This window comes from Osmerus mordax, chromosome 1, assembly GCF_038355195.1.
Source record: "Osmerus mordax isolate fOsmMor3 chromosome 1, fOsmMor3.pri, whole genome shotgun sequence".
Lineage (NCBI taxonomy): Eukaryota > Metazoa > Chordata > Actinopteri > Osmeriformes > Osmeridae > Osmerus > Osmerus mordax.
In genome coordinates, this window is record NC_090050.1 from 12,026,983 (window position 1) to 12,048,735 (window position 21,753).

The following is a 21,753-nucleotide window of genomic DNA, read 5'->3' on the forward strand; positions in this document are numbered from 1 at the left end:
CTTCCCCTCAGTCGAGTGTTACACTGGCTCCAGCAGGGACCCCCAGGTCTTCCACTACTGCTGGTGTCGAGGACCAGAGGAGGATTCCAGGTTTTGGTTCTCGCCGCAGTGGTGCACTCCCTCCTTCACCTGCTCCTGAGGACTCGTCCGTAAACACCCTCACCCTGTTAAGTGACTTTTCAAACGATTCCTCTTGATGTCTGTAACCGTTTCATCTGTCAGTGAGACGTGCACTTTAAAAATAATTATTTAACTTTACACTTGTGTCGGGTGTCATTCTCTATGGCTTGTTGGTGATTGCAACTAACGTATGCTTTGTCTGAGCGTTGTTCAACTTGCATGGTGAGCCAGCTGAACTTAGTCAGGACTCCATTAATGTAACTTCTCACTCTGGATTAGTCCATAAGTAGTTGCTTCCCTTTTGGCCTCCCAACTTCCTGAAAGGAAGCAGCTGAAGAGCCCACAGTTGAAGTATTAATGGAGAACAGAAATTGGGTTGGAGTGCATTTATTTCTCAAGGTTTTTTTTAACTGTTTTGGCTGAGACTAGTGCTAAAACGGTTATTGGCTGGAGTGTAAATGTGTACACATGCTGGTTTTAAAGATTCATTCTCATTTAAATCATGACAACTTGAAATAAGGCTTATTCATTCCCTCCCTATATGCAAAGAGGGTTATGTCTCAGGTTATTGGCAAGATTTTGTTAGGCACTTGAGTCTTGGGCGTTGAGTAGGTGTTGGACGACACTGCTCCAGCTCTACCATACTCATCAATGTCTAAAACAATAGGTAGCACACACAGCAATATTATAAAAATGCATGGAAAGATGTTTTACTCTTTTCAAATTACCTTTCAACACGTACACACACAGACCTCGCTCAGTGTTTTGAAGGGTCCAACCTGCTGTACACTCCACACATGATGTACTGGTCCTTGGCCTGTGTCAGAACAACCCTGCACCTGACACAACTGAGTACAGCCCTACTAATCAGCAGGAGGCACTAGCGAGCCAACATCTCACACACTCACTCTCGCCCTGCCACTCTACTGTAATACTAGTGCAATACGGTAAAGACTTCTAAAGGCTTTTTTTGTGTCTATTATTCTCACTTAATATCAAATGAGAACCTGCTGCTTTTGTAATCATTGCGTGGTATAATCACTGCAGGAAAAAGGGTAAATCTCAGATTGACTTGGTTGACAGGACCTGCTGTAGAGGCCCAGCCTCTTGGGTTTTAATCACATCAGAATAAACCCACTGATATGGCTTCCCACTCTGTGAGTCTCTCCTATAGGCTTGAAGCCAGTCCGCCCTTCAGCCGCTCAGTCCACCTCCATCTCACCCCTCGCCTACCCCCAGACAGTGCCGAAAGAAGCCCCTGACTCTGGGAGGGCAGGTGGAACCAGGGCAGCCCCTGGAGCAGCTCTGGGAGACCTTGCTTGCTCCCTGTGGCAGGGTGGGATTCAAAGGTCACCAGGGTAAAACGCTCTCCTACGCAACCCTGCTGGCGGTCTGCATGGATGCAGCTCAGGCAAGCTGAGAAGACGTCCGTGTACGGGGATGAGCCCCTGTCCTCTCCACTTCCCTCTGCGCGAGTGTCCCCGGCCTGGGCAAAGGGGCCCTGTTGTTGAGGGTCCTGACCCCAATGTTGGGCCCTCTCCCAAGCAGAGCGGGTCAAGACCACCAGGACCCGGCCCCCCTGGGTGTCCAGGAGGTGTAGCTGGGAGTGCAGCCATGGCAGGGGGCCAAGAGAGCCCAGCTGGGCCCGGCTCCACAAATCCACACATACCCTGAAGCCCTGGGCTACAAGGAGGGAGCCCAACTCACACACCTGCTCAGACACGGGCCCTTCTGCATCTGGGGGGCTCAGCAGCATGATGTTACCCTCCCCACCAGCTTCTAGTTAGAGGGGAGAGAAGGGGGTTACAGACCCTCAGCTGATTTTTTAGATATACAGTATGTCACATTAAAGGGAAATGGCATTATGGTACAATTATTTATTTGTATAGTCCCTATACAAAAGCCCATCAGTGAGTAACATGAAAGTAGTCATTGATAGCTGTGTCCAACTGTCTCATGAAAAGTAAGGGACGGGGACGGGGGGGGTGGGGGGTGGGGGGTGGGGTCAGATCTTTCTGATCATACTCACGTTTCACTGTGCTATGCAGGAAACAGACTCCGAGAACAGCTATGCAGATTAGCAGCACAATAACAAGAACCAATAGACTCATCCGCCACCTACTGGCTGAAAGAGAGAGACACTGTGTACAGCACATGACTGATGGTTTGAGTCCTTTGTCTAACTGCATGTTTGATGAAAGCACATTAGTATACTGAGTTGGTTTCCCTCAGTTAATAACCGAGCCAGCTAGCTTATTTATGTTCATTGTTGTGACTGCCTTAACCATCATGTATGACCTAATTACATAATCTATTGTTCTTTATTGGGATCAGTCTATCAGTCGTTATTGAGATTACATGCTCAGAGTTGATGACATAAATCTATGTTTGTAAATTTGGTCAATGTAAGGAAAAAATATATTTAAAATCTTCTACAACAGACGGTACTTTTGTGTCAGAATACAGTTGAATTCCAGCACATCAATTAGGCCTTCATTGGGGCTTATGCAACAAAAGATATTTTTTAATGATTAATACAATGAGGTTACAATTCAAAAACTTACCATATACATTAGGACAAAAGGGGCCAATATTTTTGTCCATTCCTTGTATCTTTACCTGTAGAGACAAACACACACACACATGTTTTAATACATTTAGCTTCCTTTCGCTGATTGGTTTTGCTTTGCAAATATGTAAGGCAAATATGACCCATGACACAATTAAATCTCTCCTATTTGATTATGTAAAAAAACAAATAGCTCTGTCAGCTAGTGTTACAGGCAAAACAAATAGTAGTATTGTACCATCATGCACAGGTCCACACAAGACTCTATGTCTTCAAACGCTCCCTGCACCTGCTGTGATAAGAGACACACTACACCATCAAAACACAGAACACATACTAGCCTGAACAGTATCCCATAGAGGAACAACATGTCAACAATACAAATGGCTACTGTTCAACAAAAAAGAACTACGAAACTACTGTTGTCACTGGTTACCCAAAGTCCTTTGCGGTTTTCCATCCATGGGCCGTTGGCCAGAGGCTGCCTGGAGCTCCTCTGCTCCCTGCACCCACCCACACCTGCGTCCCTCTGACACAGCCACACCTCAGCTTCCAGCCTGCAGGGGGTCGACACGTTCCAGGAAAGCATGCTACCGCCACTGTTCATCTGGCCTTGGACCACGGATACGGACACGTTCGCCCACACATTACTTTGAAAAGCTTCTTGAACAACAACAAAAATAGTTAGAATTGATCTTGTTTTTTCCACATCGACTTGTAAGACAGCAGACCAGAGTACTTTTGATATGAAGATACGCAGAAGACCTGTATTCTTGTGAAAAGGGCTACACAAATAAAGTTTAAAGTTTGATTTGAAGACACACTGCCTCTTACCGGTGTTCTTGAATGGACAACTTTCAGATCGGTGTGACCTTTCATCTACTTTATCCCACCACATCTGCATACACATGCACAGACACGCACACATACACACAAAATCCCCCAAAAAGATTCCGATCATTTCTATGATGCTGTAATGTCCCGCAATGTGTTATTAACGCTTAAAATATCGTAAAATAAAATGAATATCAGGAGGCCTACCTGAATGCACATACAAGGGCTGACAGAGTGCAGTGGAATGGCTTTTTCTGTCCACTTCTACAGACACAAAATAAGTGTTTACTTCAAAGACAAGCAATGAGAAGAACTATGCAATAACAACTTTCAGGTATAAATGTCTATAAATTCAGCTGTAAATTATCTTGACACCTTTGCACCACATTAACCTTGCAAGTTCCATTTCTCTCCTGCTTAAGGCACATCTTTAGTGGGAAGAGGTTGTCACTCTTGTGTTCAGCACTCAGATTCACCACACCCCTTATCTGGTCAATATCTGCACCTATTCTAGGGACTGACAAACACAAGCCAATTACACAAGAGAAAAGTCAAGTTGAATAAATGTAGCTAGACTAAACTGTCAGACAGACAAACAGTCTCCAATGGGCAGCACCAAAGCAACACAAATAAGCATACATGGTTTCAGGTGTATATTTTCAGGACAGGTAACATCAGTTGCTCAAACAGAAAGCTTTGCAAATGTAAATAACAGAATATACAGTAATTCTGAGAATAGATCAAATATGAACTTCACTCACCATCACAAGCCTCTACAAGTCCCTGATGTTCTGTGGAACACACTAAGGGCATAGGATGAGAATCAGTCATAATCATTACACAGTAGGAGGAAAGGGTAGAGCCCTTCAAAGAATGTCTGGAAAACACCACTGGTCTCAGTACCTTCATCTACTGACGGCACTTTCACCATGTGATGCAGTGAGCCCACATTCACGCTCACGTCACTGCTGAAAAGCACACTCTTTGGTTCACACACCACCAGGGACAGCTGCGCGTGCTAGATGATGAAGTTGGATAAAAAACATTGGCTAAAGCACATCAGACTCTACGCTTGTACTATACGCACGTATGCCATTATTGATGGTAAATTTACGTACAATAGCCTCCGGTGCAGTTGCTGCCGTTATGTTGAAATGGATGTTTTTACACGCTGGCATGAAGGCTACTGGACTGTAGCACACCATAATGTTCGCTGCAAAACACGCAGACGTGAGCAAGAGCAACATGTGTTGCAATTTGTTTGCAGTTTGCAATTTTTGGTTTCCCGGATTTCGCTACCATTATCATCTTGACCCCGAACTTGATCCAAACTGCGGTTCAGCTGGATGCTGATGAAGATGCAGGGTGAGCATGCATCCCATGTGCAGCAGAGCTTAGCTTGTACCTCTAGGTTCCAGATAGCTTCAGAACCAAACACCTTGTCCATTGGGAGAAAGATATCTGACACAAAGAGAAAAGATTGGAAAAAATATAAGAGGGGGGGGGGGGGGGGGTGTTCTTTGTGTGCGAGTGCATGAGAAAGATAAGGGACTGAAAGATCAATGGTTCAAGTAAGTGTATGGAATGTGACCCAGCAGTGTACTCTGGAATGTGTGGCTCAGACTGCAATTTCACTTGAGGTGACATGGAAAGGGATTTTGTGAAACAAAAGTGCTCACCTTCAACAGTGCAGGTAGAATTACCCTGATTATAACAAAGTAGAGGTTAGAGTTTGCTACTCAAGTCACAGCCTACACTATTCACGTGCCTGTTTATCATTATGATTCATAGCATACGCGGTGCATAATAATGTTGCCGTTTAGCCTAAGTTGTAAAACAAGCAAATAGGCATATAAGAAAAACTTAAATACACACGTAAATAGAAAACTTTGGCGGGAAGCACCCCTTTAAAAGGACAATGAATAAAAAATGTTTGATGCCCAATTTCGACAAAAGATCTACAGCGATTACCTGTGAACATGTGACTCGTCCACATTGAGGGACCATTATCATGTCCAGCGCGAGAGTTGAAAACCCTGACAACAGGACTGCGTATAACAACCAAGATACAGTAGATTTCATTTCAAAAGTCCGCCCACCATTTCTTGACGGAAGCTTTACTTTTAAAGCTGTGTTCTCCGTGTAGCTCTGTTGTGGAACTGATTGAAGATTGGAACAACGGTGACGGGGGAAAGGAGGGGACATGTCATTTAATTAATTATTTAGAAATATTACTTTACAGTAATGTATCAGTATTGAAAAGTTTAAGAGAGGTCAATTCCACTTGTTTCTAACATAACATATCAATTCAATTGAAATTTTAGTTTCAGATACTTACATTTTTGAATTGGATCCAAAATCCAGGTTTTAACAAAGTAAATAAATGAGCATAACAATAAATGAGCGCAATGACTCGTTTTACCTTACCAAGCTCACATCTTAGGATAAATATTAAGCCTATCATGAACAATATCCGATGTTCTGGGAAGTTCTGGATAGAGTCAACAAACAGGTATTACTTGGGATTTAACCCCACCCCACATACTCTCTCACTCTCACTCTCACTCTCACTCTCACTCTCACTCTCTTTCTCTTTCTCTTTCGCTTGCTCTCTCTCTCTCTCTCTCTCTCTCTCTCTCTCTCTCTCTCTCTCTCTCTCTCTCTCTCTCTCTCTCTCTCTCTCTCTCTCTCTCTCTCACACACACACACACACACACACACACACACACAGATCTGCATATCAGCCATAGCCTACATCTTTCAGATGTCAAGGTCCAGCAGGTCATTGAAATCAATCTGTTTATTCAAACAACAATAAAGCTGGTAGTTCCGATAATGATGTCTTTGTTTCACATTTTTAAACCTTAATTAACAATAGATGTAAAACTTTGAATGGGCGTCGAGGCGTCTAGGTGACCAAAGTCCTTTCTCTGTAGCTGTGGGTATTTAAAGAAAGGCTGTGCCATGTATACTCAGAATTATAAGTACTTCAGTAATGAATGTGTGCTTTATCCAAAGAAAGATTGATTGCCTTGGGAGTCAGGTGGCTGAGCGGTGAGGGAATCGGGCTAGTAATCCAAAGGTTGCCAGTTCGATTCCCGGTCATGCCAACTGACGTTGTGTCCTTGGGCAAGGCACTTCACCCTACTTGCCTCGGGGGAATGTCCCTGTACTTACTGTAAGTCGCTCTGGATAAGAGCGTCTGCTAAATGACTAAATGTAAATGTAAATGTAATGCCTTGCATCCTGTTACAGTTCACTTCAGCAGTAGGATTTAGATTGCCCTGTTGAACCAGTTTTGTACTCAGTTTTGTACAGTTTTAGTACAGTTCCTTAGCTGCCTACTTGGGAACTGTATAGTGATATAACTTGACTGATCACATGGTTGTGCTACTAACATGGGACAGGTGCATAACATTGTCAGCATTTTAAGACAATTATTATGATTATTAAAGACCTTTATTTTAAGTTTGAACAGATTTTTTTTTTTTTACTTTAGTCAAGGCTTATCAATGTTGTAGTAGCAAAGCATGCTGTTATACCAGTACACAACCAACCCTGAAATTTAAGTATGAATTAACTGCATGGAGAATTTTGGGCACACCTACTCAAGAAAGCCTATGTTTCAACACCACCGTTGCTGGGTTACAAAGAGCTGACAAACACACCCAGTTCAAATAGCAATAACAGTGACTGTGTAAATCCAGATGTAGAAAAGATAAAGGTCAGTAAAGACAAGTAATTGCCTACACAAATACAAGCAAGATGTTTGGAAATTATTATTTTGTACTTTTATTCGAACTCTCCTGCTTGGTCTAGACAGGCAGCAAGATTTTACTAAATGAAAACATACTTGATATCTTAGTTCTAGAACCGTTCCCTCCATTACCCAGGCGATGTGCTGTGCTTAGTTATAGTGATCATAGTGGCCAGTTCCAGTTATGAGACAGAGAAGTCTGGGACTGCTCCAATATGCATGGCAGACAGAGGAGAAAGGTGCAAGCACGCAACATCAGGAGAGGAAGGCAGAAGTGTTCCTAGCAAAGGAACTGAAATAGAAACATACATTAGTCAACAAGCATGTATGATGTCTTAGGCTTGGAAACAGTTTTTTAGACTACAGTACAGTAGATGATTAAACCTTGTTTCTGGATATAACAAGCTAAAGAATGACTGACAGCCATGGGAGCTTAGATCTATCAGCGATCTCATTAGAAAGGGAGGCAGAGAGGCAGTTTTATGAGAAAAGGTTCGTCAGCAGAGGCGTTGTTAGACATAAAGCTCTACTGGGGCACAGGCCCCTATTCGTATCACTTTTTTTTCTTTCAAGCTTGCTGCGCACAATGCACTACTAGGCTATAGAAACTCCCATTGCTTAACCCACTATACAACAGTTCAGGGATGCAAGTTTGATATGAGCTTTGGCAGGGACATCAATAGTTAATGCGTGCGCATTTGAGCGCAAATACTGTTTTTTGAGCTTCATGTTATATTGTTTTTATGTTTTAGTCAAAATACGATGATAGGTAGGCCTATCATTTAGAAACTTTCTTTAGTTTTGTAATGTTTTCCTAGCCTACCTCATTTCTGACTTGTGTACAGAGTCCGACACCTGGACTTTGTGTGCGTGCTGCAGTGGCTATTTTTGGCACACTCAGAAGAGCGCGCTGACATGGAATTCTGTGGGTATCGGTTTGTGTTTGCGGTTAAACTGCTTTGATTTTACAAGCGTTGATTGGGATACTGCATTTTTTCTTCTGGGATTATCAATCTAAATTAATGCACTGATTAAGTAATTAAGTAAATTGTTAAAACTCAAACTTTAGATTTTACTGGGGCACAGCAGATTTATACTGGGGCACGTGCCCCAGTAAAAAGGGTCTAACGACGCCCCTGATCGTCAGTCAAATGTTCACAGTCCCTCTGTCATGGAACCTGTAAGGTCTGTCACAAGATGACAAAGTCAGACCAGATCATGGCCTCTGGAACTAGTGCTGCTGAGGGTGCTGCAGCACCCCCTGCTGACAGCACGAGAATTTTAAATGATATAACTTGAAAATCCACCACCTCGGCACCGCCCCTCAACATTAAAATATGAATATAAAATATGTTCCCGCAGTTATGGGCCAGATGACATCAGGGAACCTGTCAGGTCTGTCACAAGATGACCAAATCAGGCCATATGACATCAGAGAACCTTCAGGAAGACAGGGACTACATTCGTATGTGGTGAAGGGAATTGGCTATACCTCCTTTACAGTTCAGTGTCTTGCTCATTATCAATTTAAATAACCGACCATGAACTCCGACCACATTTTAGTATCTTGTCTTGTTCTTTATTGTCAGGGTACCATGACATGATCATAAGTGATTTATTGAACCACATGCCCACCCATACTTCTATACTAGGAGAGGACAGTACAGAGATTCTGCACAGTAACAGTACAGTGAGTTACGTTGACAGAAGTGTTATGTTGCCATCCACTGGCTAAAGAAGGAACATCTTGCGGTATTGTTACAATTAAACTTTTATTAACATTCACCTTCATGTTTTTGCTCATATTTCTTTACATTGTACTTTGTATCTTTGTTATAAAACATAACATATATTATATTGAGGTGGTCCACTGGCAGAAGCAGTGTTGTGTGCTAGTGTTTACATCCATGCTCCTCTGGCCAGCCTGATGGTGGGGCTCCGGGATGATTCTAATGGCTTCACCTCTACACTGTCCCACCTCTCCTCACTTCTAATATGACCCTTATACTCACCCCTCCCCGCACCCCTCCCCTCATCCCTAACCTCCCAGCTCTCACCCCTCCCTTGATCACAAACCTTCCTGCTCTCATCCCTTTCTTCACCTCTAAGAACCCTGCCCTTACGCTTCGCCTTACCGCTAACCTCTCTACCATAACTGGCTCCCCCCTCTCCCAACCCCTTTCCCCCCCTTTTCTCACCCTGGCCACCCCCCTTACCATCCATCCAGCTCACCCTCCATTCACTCCTCCCCGCCAATCTCCCCCCCTGCCTGCCCAACCGGCCCTCTCCCCTCCCATCCAGCCCCTCCACCTTTCCCTCCCCCATCCCGCTAAGCCCCTCCCCCCTCCCCTTACCCCCAAGGTGTGCCATGTATCTCTGGGCGTAGCTGCCACATCGCCAGGTCTTCAGGTGTGAGTTGTAGCGTTGGTGGTCGAACAGCTCCTCCTCGCCCAGGTGGGATTTGATCCGTACCGCAGCGGCGCGCTGCTGCCAGTTGAACAGGAAGATCTGGCGGGCGCTCTTCTTCTGGCCCCAGCCCTCTGCCAGGCTCAGGGCGGTCATGCCCTCGCAGTCCTCCATGTTAGGAGGTGCACCACCCAGCAGAAGGTCCTGGATCAACTGGACATGCCCCTGAGCGGCGGCGGCGTGCAGTGCCCCTCGACCACGAGGGGTCTGAGCCCCGACGTCAGCACCTGGAGGAGGAAGAGGGGGGGGGGGTCATTTGCAGTTAAAGTGGAAGACATGTGAGGGGATTTTTTTGTAGTAACAGTGGTGTTATGGAATAGTTACAGTGTTATGGAGCAGATGGTGTCTGGTACACCGCGCTGCAGTAGTAACAGTGTTATGGAGCAGATGGTGTCTGGTACACCCTGCTGCAGTAGTAACAGTGTTATGGAGCAGATGGTGTCTGGTACACCGCGCTGCAGTAGTAACAGTGTTATGGAGCAGATGGTGTCTGGTACACCCTGCTGCAGTAGTAACAGTGTTAAGGAGCAGATGATGTCTTGTACACCCTGCTGCAGTAGTAACAGTGTTAAGGAGCAGATGATGTCTTGTACACCCTGCTGCAGTAGTAACAGTGTTATGGAGCAGATGGTGTCTGGTACACCATGCTGCAGTAGTAACAGTGTTAAGGAGCAGATGATGTCTTGTACACCCTGCTGCAGTAGTAACAGTGTTAAGGAGCAGATGATGTCTTGTACACCCTGCTGCAGTAGTAACAGTGTTAAGGAGCAGATGATGTCTTGTACACCCTGCTGCAGTAGTAACAGTGTTATGGAGCAGATGGTGTCTGGTACACCATGCTGCAGTAGTAACAGTGTTAAGGAGCAGATGATGTCTTGTACACCCTGCTGCAGTAGTAACAGTGTTAAGGAGCAGATGATGTCTTGTACACCCTGCTGCAGTAGTAACAGTGTTAAGGAGCAGATGATGTCTTGTACACCCTGCTGCAGTAGTAACAGTGTTAAGGAGCAGATGGTGTCTGGTACACCCTGCTGCAGTAGTTACAGTGTTATGGAGCAGATGGTGTCTGGTACACCATGCTGCAGTAGTAACAGTGTTAAGGAGCAGATGGTGTCTGGTTTACCCTGCTGTAGGAGGAAGCGGGTGGCGGAGGCGTGTCCTCGTTGAGCAGTGATGAACAGGGCAGAGAAGAGGCGGTGAGGCAGCCAGGAGGATGCATAGGAGCACTGGGGAGCTGGTTTGGACATGACCTGCTTCAACTGAACATCACAGATAGATAGAAGAGGGAATACAATGTTGGAAAAGTTAGACACTGTTACAACCACCAGGGGACAGCAAACTGTCTCTAAATTTCCTTCAGGATCAATGAATTGAATTGAAATGAATCAAATTGAGTCCAATTAAGTTGAATAACAGCTGTGTAACTCAAGGAGGAGTCGTCCACCACTGCTCTTTGTTCATTAGCGGTCTCTGCTACTGGCCCAGTTAACAGACCAGCGGTTGTGATGTTGTTCGAGTCTGTCCTAAGCTGCACCTGACGTGCCTGCGGTGCCTCAGTGTTAACTCTGACCATGTAGGTGTTTCCGGAAGCAGCAGCAGTCACCAGCTCCGGCCAGCCATTGTAGGGCCACACCCCCACCGTCAGCACTGTGCCTGGGACAATGTCGTTGTAGTGCAAGGTGCTTTCCTCCATCAGGTCACCTGTAGGGTGGAGCACCGGAGGGCTGTAGGCTCACACTGCATGGTTGAACTACATCTGGGATATATTCCTCGCCTTCCTTCATTTTTTCTTTTTTCTTTAGTGTAGTGGTTTAATCATTCCTGTGGGAGGAGCCCTCCATTTTTCTGATTATTAGGTTACATCGACACACCTGCGTTTACTGTTATAGCTTTCAAAACACTTGTAAACAGTAAAACACTGAAACATAGGTGTAATGCTTCCCTGATTATAGTTTAGTATAGGCTAATCATATTTAAGAGAATCTACATGTACTTACACATCTTGATCATCACTAAGTTCGGTTGTGGTTTATTAATCGAGACTCGTCATGCTCTGAATGGAGCATTGTCCAATTCAATAGGCCTATCAGTCGAACAGAGATGGCAGAGAAACGACTAGCATAAAAGCTTAATTACCCTGGTCCAGGTAGCATAGTCTCTGGAAGTCCGAAGGAATTCCGACCGCCAGCTCCAATGCGCTCTTTAGTTCTCTGATCGTCATGTTATGGTGGCAGTTTTGCACGATGAACACCTCCCCTGTGTCGCGTACCCGCGCATTGAGGTTGAACCGAGCTGTCTTGGAGACGCGGTGTACAGAACTTGTCAAATTCGGTGAGGTCGAAGCGGACGGAGGCCTACTAAAATATGTATTTGACTTGCTCATTGATAAGCTCAGAATCATCTGAAGGCTACAAAATGAGTCAATCAGAAAACCCATAAAGTAGCCTACCCTTCTCTCAGACGGAATGTTGTGTGTCTTTTTCCCACTGTTACTAGGCGATGGGCGCATCAATTCAAGTCCCGTAAAATGCGCGTTAGAGACGCGCTGTTTGACCTGTGTTTTTGCATTTTGTAAGCCAACAAGAAGTGACAATAGTGGAATTCAACAACGCCTAGATGGTTTATTACTCATCTAAAGTTTATTGAAAACTGTTGTACTAAAGTCCCTTACATTTATATAAGGCAAGGCAACATTTTCGTTAAACACAATTCTTATTTCTTACATAGGCCTACTCAATATTCCTCAATATACTAGAGATGAGGTTTTGTAACTACAGAAAACAACAGTTGTACTTTACTTAAGAAACATGATCTTTTAATCTGATTTCTTTTGTGTAACTAGTTATTGTCTCCAGAAAAATTATCAGTGAGAGCTGAATCTGGAGTTGTCTCTTGTCTCTGTCGTCTTGATCAGTAGTTTGGGAGTTGGGGAGCTGCTATGGTAACCATTGGTTGCTTTGGAACCTGTAGAAAACAACAGGGTTTAAAGAGAAAATTGTGAGATAGTGACAGACAGACAGACAGACACTTTAATAAACGTCTGAACTATTGTGAACTGTTGTGAAGGAGGTGAAACGATAACACATAAAGTTCCCAATTGATGTAATAAACCTACAGCGGCTACTTACTGTGACTGGCCACAGCCTGAATGCTCAGGATGGACTGCTGGCCCAGCCTGGAGAGAGATACACAGTGTTATATCTGGGATGGAGAGAAATAGTCCAAGGGAATAAGGAGAAGAAGGAACAATGGAATCAGGGAACAAGTTTATCCTAATTCAGCCCTTTGATTAGCCTCTTCTCTGAGCCTCGCCTCTAAGCCTCACCTGTCCTCCTCTCCTTCCAGTAGCTTCCTGTAGGTGGCAATCTCAATGTCCAGGGCCAGCTTCACATTCATCAGCTCCTGGTACTCCCGAAGCTGACGAGCCATGTCCTGCTTGGCCCTCTGCAGGGCATCCTCCAGGTCCCGGGTCCGCACCCTGGCCTCCTTCACAGCCAGCTCCCCCCGCTCCTCAGCCTCAGCCAGCTGGTTCTCCAGGTTCCCTCGCTGGGGGCGGAGACAGCAGGCTAACGCTCACATCCTGGGAGGAATGTCTCTATAACTTAATTTACTATCCCAGCTGCAATCTCATCCTCTACCCCAACTTCTGCCTTCAGTCTCTGTCTCTGTATCTCAGGTATTGGCCTCTACCTCAGTCTTTATACTCTAATTTAGCCTTTGTCTCCTACCTGGGCCTTGACGGCCTCCATTTCAGACTGCAGTCGGCTGATCATGCGATTGAGATCAGCGATCTCTCCTTTGATGTTCTTCAGCTCGTCACCATACTGACTGGCCTGCATGGACATCTGTTCAAACTGCAGGAACACAGATACAAACAACTCAATAAACAAACCAATAAACAAATGAATAGGGCTAATGTCCTTTTTACATTGGAAGATAAGATAAGAATGTACATAAAATTGACATTTGCCTTTGTCATTCTTGCCAGTCCCTAAACGTATTTTTTACATTAGTCATCTTCTCCCGTACCTTGTTCTTGTACCATGACTCCGCCTCCTCACGGCTGTGGGCAGCAATATCCTCATATTGAGCCTTGACCTCTGCCACGATCTGGTCCATGTTGAGGTGCCGGGAGTTGTCCATCTGGACGATGACTGACGTGTCCCGCATGCTGGCCTGCAGCTCCCTCAACTCCTGGATGGAAGAGTAAGGACTACATTAGCTACATTACCTATAGGGCACTGGGAGTCAGGACTACATTACCTATAGGGCACTGGGAGTCAGGACTACATTACCTATAGGGCACTGGGAGTCAGGACTACATTACCTATAGGGCACTGGGAGTCAGGACTACATTACCTATAGGGCACTGGGAGTAAGGACCATTTAAGCCAGAGGGCAACAGGAGAAACAAAAGTACAAAATTCCCGCATTCAAATCTGATATGACATGACAGGATAGGTAACAGCTGTTTGATGAAGCTCATATTTTCTGTGCAGCCCTTTTAACAGATCCTGTCAAGGCAAGGAGTAAGGAAGGATGCATTCAGAACAATGTCTCTTGCATTTGATTTCTCCTCCTTGTCACTAACCTCTTCGTAGATGCTCCTCAGGAAATTGATCTCGTCTGTGAGCGCACCCACTTTGTCTTCCAGGTCAGCCTTGACCAGGTATGCAGAGTCCACATCCTGAAACAAACAATGGCTTCACCATTCACCACTACCGTCACCTGAAGAGACCAGGTGTCAGAGGTCACATGTAAAGGTTAGGTGTCAACGGTCACCTGTAAGAGGCTAGGTGTCGGAGGTCACCTCTACAGCTTAAGGGTTAGAGATTAAAGGTGACCTTTAGTAACATTTTTTTACAGCTCTGTCAGTATTCCAGATAATGAGATCATGTTTCAAGTGGAAAGACTAATGCTGTCCCCTGGCTGCTCTCACCCCTATTCTGTCTCCAGGGTGATATGATACCTGGCTAGCTGTTAGGTGGGGCATATTAGCTCATACACTGTCTATTGTTGACTCTAGTTGACTCTCTCTATTTCAGTCTCTCTTTCATTTAAAGTCGGATCTACTAACTTATCTCTGCCTGTGGCAGTGTTGTAGTGTTGTATCTAAACAATAAAAGGTGTGGAAGCCAAGAGACAAGCACTACTGTACTACAGATAATAGGATGTGACCTAAAGATGTTCATGTCTCACAGGAAGTGACCTGGTGTTCTACCTTCTTCAGGATCACAAAGTCATTCTCCAGGTTGTTCCTCTTGTTGATCTCGTCCTCGTATCTGGAATATAAATGGAGGGAGAGAGGGAGGGAGGGAGGGAGGGAGGGAGGGAGGGAGGGAGGGAGGGAGGGAGGGAGGGAGGGAGGGAGGGAGGGAGGGAGGGAAGAAAGAAGAGAGGACAGAGATGTAAGGTTTGGTGGAGGACAGGTAAGGATTCAGCCAGGTGTGACTGTTGCTGTCATGGGATGCACTCTAGAGTCCACATGCTAATGTCAGCTAAAAGTCAAATTGGGAGATACTGCTCCAATTAAAGATACAGTTGACCGCTTGTATTGCTGCATAATAAAGGTTTAGTCAGTATAATACACTATACTCCATGTTGATAATATATTACTTGTGCTTGAAGTCCTCCACCAGTCCCTGCATGTTTCTCAGCTCTCCGTCCAGCTTGGTTTTGTCATTGTTGACCACGTCCATCTGGCGCCGCAGGTTGGCCATGTAAGCGTCAAACATGGGCTCCACGCTGGAGTGAGCCAACCCCTGACCATGCAGCAGGTCAAACTTGGTCTCCAGCATCTTGTTCTGCTGCTCCAGGAAACGCACCTGGGAGGATGGATGGATAGATAGATAGATAGACAGACAGATGGATGGAGAAACAGATGGAGGGATAGATGAATTGATGGAGAAATGTGTTGTTGAATGGATGCAGGGATGGATGGACGGATGGAAAGATCTGGGCGACCCAGCAGCAAGAGCTGTCGTTTGCATTTCTATCTGGAGGGTAGAAAGTGTGCTGCCCTATGGTCTGCCAGCCTACGACACAAAAGAACAGTGAGAGACACGGGGGATTCATTCGATCACACAAGCTGACCTATTTCTCTCAGGTTACAAGCCAACAAACCAGCCAAGGGAGACCGAATGTGGGGCTTTAAATGTCTTTTAATGGCCTTGTTCACTGTTTGTCTAGAGAAAGGTTTTGCATGCACAGCCCCGGCATTAGTGCACGGCTTAGCTCAGAGTCTCCAGAGTTTTAAGAGAGGGTTGGATGAGGGCAAGGTAGCCAAGCAGGAGCAAAGGGGCTCTGCTGTTGATGTGTGGAGCGGCCGACAATAGCTCCATTGTAACCGTGTTACCTACTCCGTGAGAAAGAAGCTCTGTGTTTGTGTCGCTGTGAGCAGAGTATCAGTTTCACTGCTGTCAGAGGGCTACTCACTGGCTCTTCACAGGAAAGGCCTTTAGAAAACACAGCAGTCAGTTTGATAAGAAGGTAGGGGTACTTTTCGCAACATCCGCTCCTTTCCGATTATTATTATTATTTCAATTATGTAATTGTAAAAACAGCCGGCCAACTGATGATAGACTGATGAAAGACAGACAGACAGACAGACAGACAGACAGACAGACAAGACAGACAAGACAGACAAGACAGACAAGACAGACAAGACAGACAGACAAGACAGACAAGACAGACAGACAGACAGACAAGACAGACAAGACAGACAAGACAGACAAGACAGACAGACAAGACAGACAAGACAGACAGACAGACAGACAGACAGACAGACAGACAGACAGGCAGGCAGGCAGGCAGGCAGGCAGGCAGGCAGGTAGATGGACAGACAGACAGACCTTGTCAATGAAAGAGGCAAAGCGATTGTTGAGGCCTTTCATCTGATCCTTCTCCTGGGTCCTGGACAGCTGCAGGCTGGGGTCAATCTCCAGGTTGAGTGGCACCAGCAGGCTCCTGTTGACGGAGAGGGAGGACAGGGAGGGGCCCAGGTGACTGCTGGAGCCCCCGTACAGAGGGCTGCTGCTCAGTGACATCCCGCTGAAGCCCCCTAGAGCCCCGGGGCTCCCCAGCCTCCCGTTGCTGCTCCGCACTGAACTGCTGGAGCTGATCCGCTTGGTCCTCAGGCTCATGGTGCTGCCGCTCACAGAGGATTGATAGAGCGATGGGCAAGACGACAAGACGGATGGAGCGGAGGAAAGGGCGGAGGGTGAGAGTCTGCAAGACTGGAGTGTGAGAGAGAGATAGGAGTGACGGCTGTGGGTGTCAGGTGGGATACAGCTGGAACCTAGGACATACATGAGCACTTATACCCCGCCAAACAGGGGAGGGGCTATAGATCCTCTTAATCTCCTCCCACTAACTTTCCCCTCCTCCCCATCCTTATTCTCCTCATATTTCCGCACATCCCCTCTGCTCCAAGAACTGGAACAAGAGGGAGAGCTCTCTCTTGTGGACAGACAGCAAACTGACACCAAGAAGAAAAAAATCAGGCAGAGAAGGTTTGTCAGCTTTATTCAGAGAAACAACCATGATATCTTTTTACAGCTGATTGGTTTTTGCTATGTTCATTTTAGGTGAGTAGTATGTTCTGGAACATTTGCAACGGTTACTTTTTCCTCTTTGCTGCTCTCTGGGTCAGACTACAGGCACCCACTCTTTTCTTTTGTGGTTCCTGGACTTCTTCCTTCTTCTTTAGTCCTGCAACAATTTTCTTCTTCCATGTTTTTGAAACTGTCTTCTTTTGTGGTTTCTGGACATCCTCCTTCTTCTCTGGTCCTGCAACCATCTTTTTCTGGGCTTTTGGAACTGTCTTCTTTCTCTGAGGTGTCTGGGCTCTCTTTTTCTTAGCTTCTTGGCCACTCATTTGTTTCTTCTTCAGCTCAACCTCAACAGGGTAGTGGTCACTGATACTGAGAGCCTACACACATACAAAAACAGAGCCCCATCCACCCACCCCCACACACACACACACACACACACAAATGCCTCGTTAGAGAAGAGAGGTGTTAACAGGCCATTAGAATATTCAGAACGAAAGGGAAGGAGAGAATGATTGCATTAGAGACAAGACATGGATGGACAGAGAGTGAGGCAGAGAGTGGTGGTGAAGTGGTGGAGGAGACCCACGATATCTGTAGAAAGATGGAATTCTTGCTGGTAGTTGAAGGGCTTAGCTGAGTTAGGAACAATGGCCGCCATCATATTGTCTCCATACACCACAATCCTGTAGACACAATACAGTCACTTTCAACAACTAGCTTAGTTTACTCTATACACTTCTCTGTTACAGCTAGTATCAGATTATTGTGGATTTCTGAAACTGGTCAGTTTACTGTTGAAATGAAATGACTTGTTGTGGGTGTGTTTTCTGTTTCCTGCTTGTTGTCTAACCAGTTTACCTGTCGTAGGTGTGATCATTGGCAGTGCTGGCTGTTGTGTCCACATCATCTGCTATCAGCCAATGATAATTGGCGTCAGAGCGGATCCTGATGTCCCTCATGCCCGACCTGGAGACATAGCGACCATCTGCGTTGAAATCTCCCAGTATCAAGATGTTCTAGACACACACACACACAAACAAACACACACTCACACACGTCACAAAATCAACAACAAATGAATCCCCACAAAGACAAGGGGACAGTATGAAATGGTGGAATGAAAAGAAATGGCTGAACCACAACTGAGAATGTTTACACAGGGTGTTGCGCTTACATCAGTCTCCCACTTCTCCCTGACCACCTCGACCACATCGTACAGCTCATCCAACTCCTTCTGAGAGTCCGTAGGCTGGGTATGCACCGGGATCAGCACCAGGTCGCTGAGGACTGAGAAACACACACACACACGTCAACACACACTCATATGTGGACACGCATGTACACAAAAACATGTACGCACGCACCCACAGACATACACAAATACGCTTGAGCATAAAGCCATACAATATGTGAAATGTGAGTTTGAGCTTTTCTCCCAGAATGAGAGCTACCTGTGCTGAGACAGGTGAAGCGCAAGATGTAGGGTTCCCTCGCGAACGCATCCTCGTCCCCAGCCTGGTCGTCTTCATACTGGTAGCTGTCAGTCAGCCTCACCTGGTCCTCTCTGGCACACACATGATCTCAACGTCACTACCAGGGTTCATGTTTGGATTCATGACTTTAAGGTGTTTAAACGGAGAGATTGTGTGTGCAGACGGCTGCTGTGTTGTGAGACAGAATGTTTCTTTGTTGCTCTACCTGTAGAGGAACACAAACTGCTCTTTGTAGGAGTCTCGGCCTAACCTGCTGCTCTGTGCCATGGTGTAGGGGTGCTTCCTGTTATCCCTGACACATGACGTGACACGGGGTGTCAACACGTGATTTAGCACAGCATTGCCTAACATAGCATTACATGGCAAAAACACACGTTCATTTTGGATTTCTATTTTGGTCTGTGGTTACTGTGCCAGCTCACTGTTTGCTGTTGAGCTCCTCCAGGAAGGTCCTCATGGCCTTGCCAGACCTGTCCACAACCTCCAAGATTAGGATGACACTGTAACGAGACACAATCTGCAGGGACACCAGGACACAGATGACACACTGCTCCTACACTTCCCACTCTTTACACCTCACACGCCCGTTCCATGTCTGACACACTTTTCTCACTCACTGTACCTCACACAAATACAAGTAACAGGAAGATGTGAAAACTCTGGGGATGAGAAAGCAATTTACCTTGATGATGTAGGACAGGACATCCTTATTGGCCACTTTATTCAAGCCCAACTTCTGGATGTTGAAGGAAGCTATCTTCATGATGCCTGCACTGTGTCTAGGGAGCCACGGTTATGTTTTCTATTTCAGAAGCGGAGTTGACAAGAGGAACCGTGTTCTCAAGAGTTGAGAAAACTGTTTTTTCTGTCTGACCTCAAAGGAAACAAAAGCAGAAAGAGGTTTGACGCACACATACACACAAGCACATACACAAATGTTCATAACACACACACTCTCGCCTGTTGTGCTGTGGTAATGTCACTTCCTGTATCTCCAAATGCACACAAACACACAAGATGGCTCATTAACATACAGTATGTCTTTTTCTATTGATTGCGTGACCTTACCCACACCAAGCGATCATCTGAGGGTTGATGTTCGACACCTGACAGATCTCAACAACTCCTGCCAACCTCCAGCCAACAGGAATAACTATCCACATCTACCCTACAGGCACCCAACTCGGATGGAGCTGAGGGGTGGGAACGTACAGACTTACTCTTCTGGATGAGCAGCTGGTGGTTGTGACAGCTATATCACAGTTATATCACAGTTTGCATGTTCTTTCACACCTGTATGATGGTACAGAGGCTCACTGTGACCGTGTGGGTCCTGGCTTAATGAAGCAGCAGGTCAGTCTGCTCTGGGAGGGAGGGATTGACAAACTCCACATTGAACATGACTAATAACTAGTAAAGTAACGGTAGGGTGTATGTATTTTTCTTATGTAAAGGTTTTATATTCCAAAAAGTTCAAGCCTTGAGTGTCACACATGTGCATGTGTGACACTCTTGGAAGATGCTTTGACAGAGCAGCTTTAGTTTGATAATACATAGACCTGTGTTGATACAGAATCTGTCAAAGAGCCAGTGTTGATTCACAAGTCATTGAGCAGGCATGCGGCATTCCCCTTAACTGAACACTGATATAATCAATGGTTCATAGTAGTTAACATTTAATTGTACTAGTGAAGGCCACAACAGAAAGGTAAGTCATGCCCAAGTTAAACCTGAAGCACCATGTGATAATGATCCCGGCAGCAGCATGGAGGGAGAGGGGGAGTTACCTGTGGCTTGTATGCAAACATCAGGCTTAACTCCACCCCTCTATTCCTATAAAGAGACAACAAACAACACAGAACACATTTTCCTGGTGTTTTCATATCCAAGATTCACTGTAACTGAACTCAATTACAGTTTTTTCAAATGCTTACACACATTTATTTTACTTGTCCTCTTTCTTTCAAAACTTAACACACAAATCCAACAATTGCACACACAAAATGCAAAATGCCTCGCTTCTCTTGCAAAATGAAGCACTGCATTCAAAATATCACACTTTTATTCAAAACCTAAAGCTCTTCTTTCATGAGCTCCTATGTACATTTCTGTACAAGATTGAAAGTAAATGGCAGAGATGCTGAAAAATTGGTAAACACGAAAATAAGATTGAAACCAAACTAGTTTTTTTACTGTAAGCATTTGTGGTTGTGAATACAGTGTTACACAATACAAAAGAAAGAGTGTAGTAGGACAGCAACCAAACCTAATTTTGAAAAAGGTGATTATGGAATGGTGTGTGTGTGTGTGCCATGAACTGTAGCATACAGTACTATTTTCGACAATATTATCAGAATGTCTTCTTACAGTCACTGTACTGTTGCACAGTATGATACAGTAATCCACCAGACTGTGACCAATCATGCAGTGCACTGCAATGGATGTATGGGTGCTAAAATATATGTTTGTGTGTAGTATACCGTGTGTTGTGCTGAAACAGCTGATATGTGTACATTACATATCAGTACATATGTATACCCACCACTGTAAATTAGGCTATTTATAAGCCTATTCTAAAGCCATGATCGGTTGGTGTTGAGTAAAGCAATGAGTGTTTGCACATGTAAGGAGTTAGTGTAAGGCACTGATGATTTAGTGTGATTTAGCATTTTGATCGGTTGTGTTTGAAAAAGGAAATCAAGATGCTTCCTGTTAAAATTGTGTGTGTTAGGTGGAGAATTGTGTGTTGTGTTTTGCAAAAAGTGTTTTATGAAATTGAAAATTGAGTCAAAGGGCCAAAATGTGCGTATGGTTTTTCAGATTTGAGGTGTGGTTCTGGTGTTTGAGTGTCAGGTTTCAGAAATGGTGTGAAAAGTAAGGAATTTGTGTGTAAGCATTTGAAAAAAACTATAATTAACTCCATCACCATTCCTGATGGTTTTACCCTGTTAACTCATCCAG

At 45.2% G+C, this 21,753-nt stretch overlaps 4 protein-coding genes across 9 annotated transcripts; all 4 read right to left on the bottom strand.

The window, feature by feature from the left end:
- Positions 1 to 499: 499 nt before the first annotated feature.
- LOC136944642 (interleukin-17 receptor C-like) lies at positions 500 to 5,987 on the bottom strand. 5 transcript variants are annotated; one of them, XM_067238520.1, is made up of 15 exons: positions 5,862 to 5,987; positions 5,495 to 5,682; positions 5,203 to 5,227; positions 4,823 to 4,984; positions 4,642 to 4,736; positions 4,427 to 4,541; positions 4,285 to 4,326; positions 3,916 to 4,040; positions 3,731 to 3,787; positions 3,524 to 3,587; positions 3,126 to 3,349; positions 2,928 to 2,981; positions 2,685 to 2,739; positions 2,150 to 2,245; positions 500 to 1,899 (listed from the first exon to the last, which is right to left on the bottom strand). In XM_067238520.1, exons 2-15 carry the CDS (start codon positions 5,603 to 5,605, stop codon positions 1,289 to 1,291), a joined length of 1,836 nt encoding a protein of 611 aa, XP_067094621.1. In that variant the 5' UTR covers positions 5,606 to 5,682; positions 5,862 to 5,987; the 3' UTR covers positions 500 to 1,288. The 5 variants fall into 5 exon arrangements, with proteins under 5 accessions (XP_067094621.1, XP_067094614.1, XP_067094606.1 ...); XM_067238513.1 differs by having other exon boundaries at positions 3,126 to 3,352; XM_067238505.1 differs by having other exon boundaries at positions 3,126 to 3,587; positions 5,623 to 5,682.
- A 2,483-nt stretch (positions 5,988 to 8,470) lies between these two features.
- On the bottom strand, positions 8,471 to 12,005 carry LOC136951386 (ankyrin repeat domain-containing protein 60-like). Its single transcript, XM_067245747.1, has 5 exons — positions 11,883 to 12,005; positions 11,317 to 11,447; positions 10,870 to 11,005; positions 9,635 to 9,973; positions 8,471 to 8,544 (listed from the first exon to the last, which is right to left on the bottom strand). Exons 1-5 carry the CDS (start codon positions 11,965 to 11,967, stop codon positions 8,471 to 8,473), a joined length of 765 nt encoding a protein of 254 aa, XP_067101848.1. The 5' UTR covers positions 11,968 to 12,005.
- A 399-nt stretch (positions 12,006 to 12,404) lies between these two features.
- Positions 12,405 to 16,897, bottom strand: si:dkey-222f2.1 (intermediate filament protein ON3). Its single transcript, XM_067243280.1, has 9 exons — positions 16,598 to 16,897; positions 15,363 to 15,571; positions 14,968 to 15,028; positions 14,338 to 14,433; positions 13,776 to 13,940; positions 13,475 to 13,600; positions 13,072 to 13,292; positions 12,875 to 12,921; positions 12,405 to 12,710 (listed from the first exon to the last, which is right to left on the bottom strand). The coding sequence occupies exons 1-9, from the start codon at positions 16,886 to 16,888 to the stop codon at positions 12,610 to 12,612; spliced, it is 1,317 nt and encodes a 438-aa protein (XP_067099381.1). The 5' UTR covers positions 16,889 to 16,897; the 3' UTR covers positions 12,405 to 12,609.
- Positions 16,898 to 17,259: 362 nt separating this feature from the next.
- LOC136949083 (deoxyribonuclease-1-like) lies at positions 17,260 to 19,979 on the bottom strand. Of its 2 annotated transcripts, none has more exons than XM_067243299.1 (9): positions 19,861 to 19,979; positions 19,475 to 19,661; positions 19,215 to 19,309; positions 18,998 to 19,084; positions 18,751 to 18,863; positions 18,474 to 18,586; positions 18,158 to 18,315; positions 17,886 to 17,982; positions 17,260 to 17,676 (listed from the first exon to the last, which is right to left on the bottom strand). In XM_067243299.1, the coding sequence occupies exons 2-9, from the start codon at positions 19,553 to 19,555 to the stop codon at positions 17,365 to 17,367; spliced, it is 1,056 nt and encodes a 351-aa protein (XP_067099400.1). In that variant the 5' UTR covers positions 19,556 to 19,661; positions 19,861 to 19,979; the 3' UTR covers positions 17,260 to 17,364. The 2 variants fall into 2 exon arrangements, with proteins under 2 accessions (XP_067099400.1, XP_067099392.1); XM_067243291.1 differs by having other exon boundaries at positions 19,475 to 19,666; positions 19,861 to 19,960.
- Between the last annotated feature and the right edge of the window lie 1,774 nt (positions 19,980 to 21,753).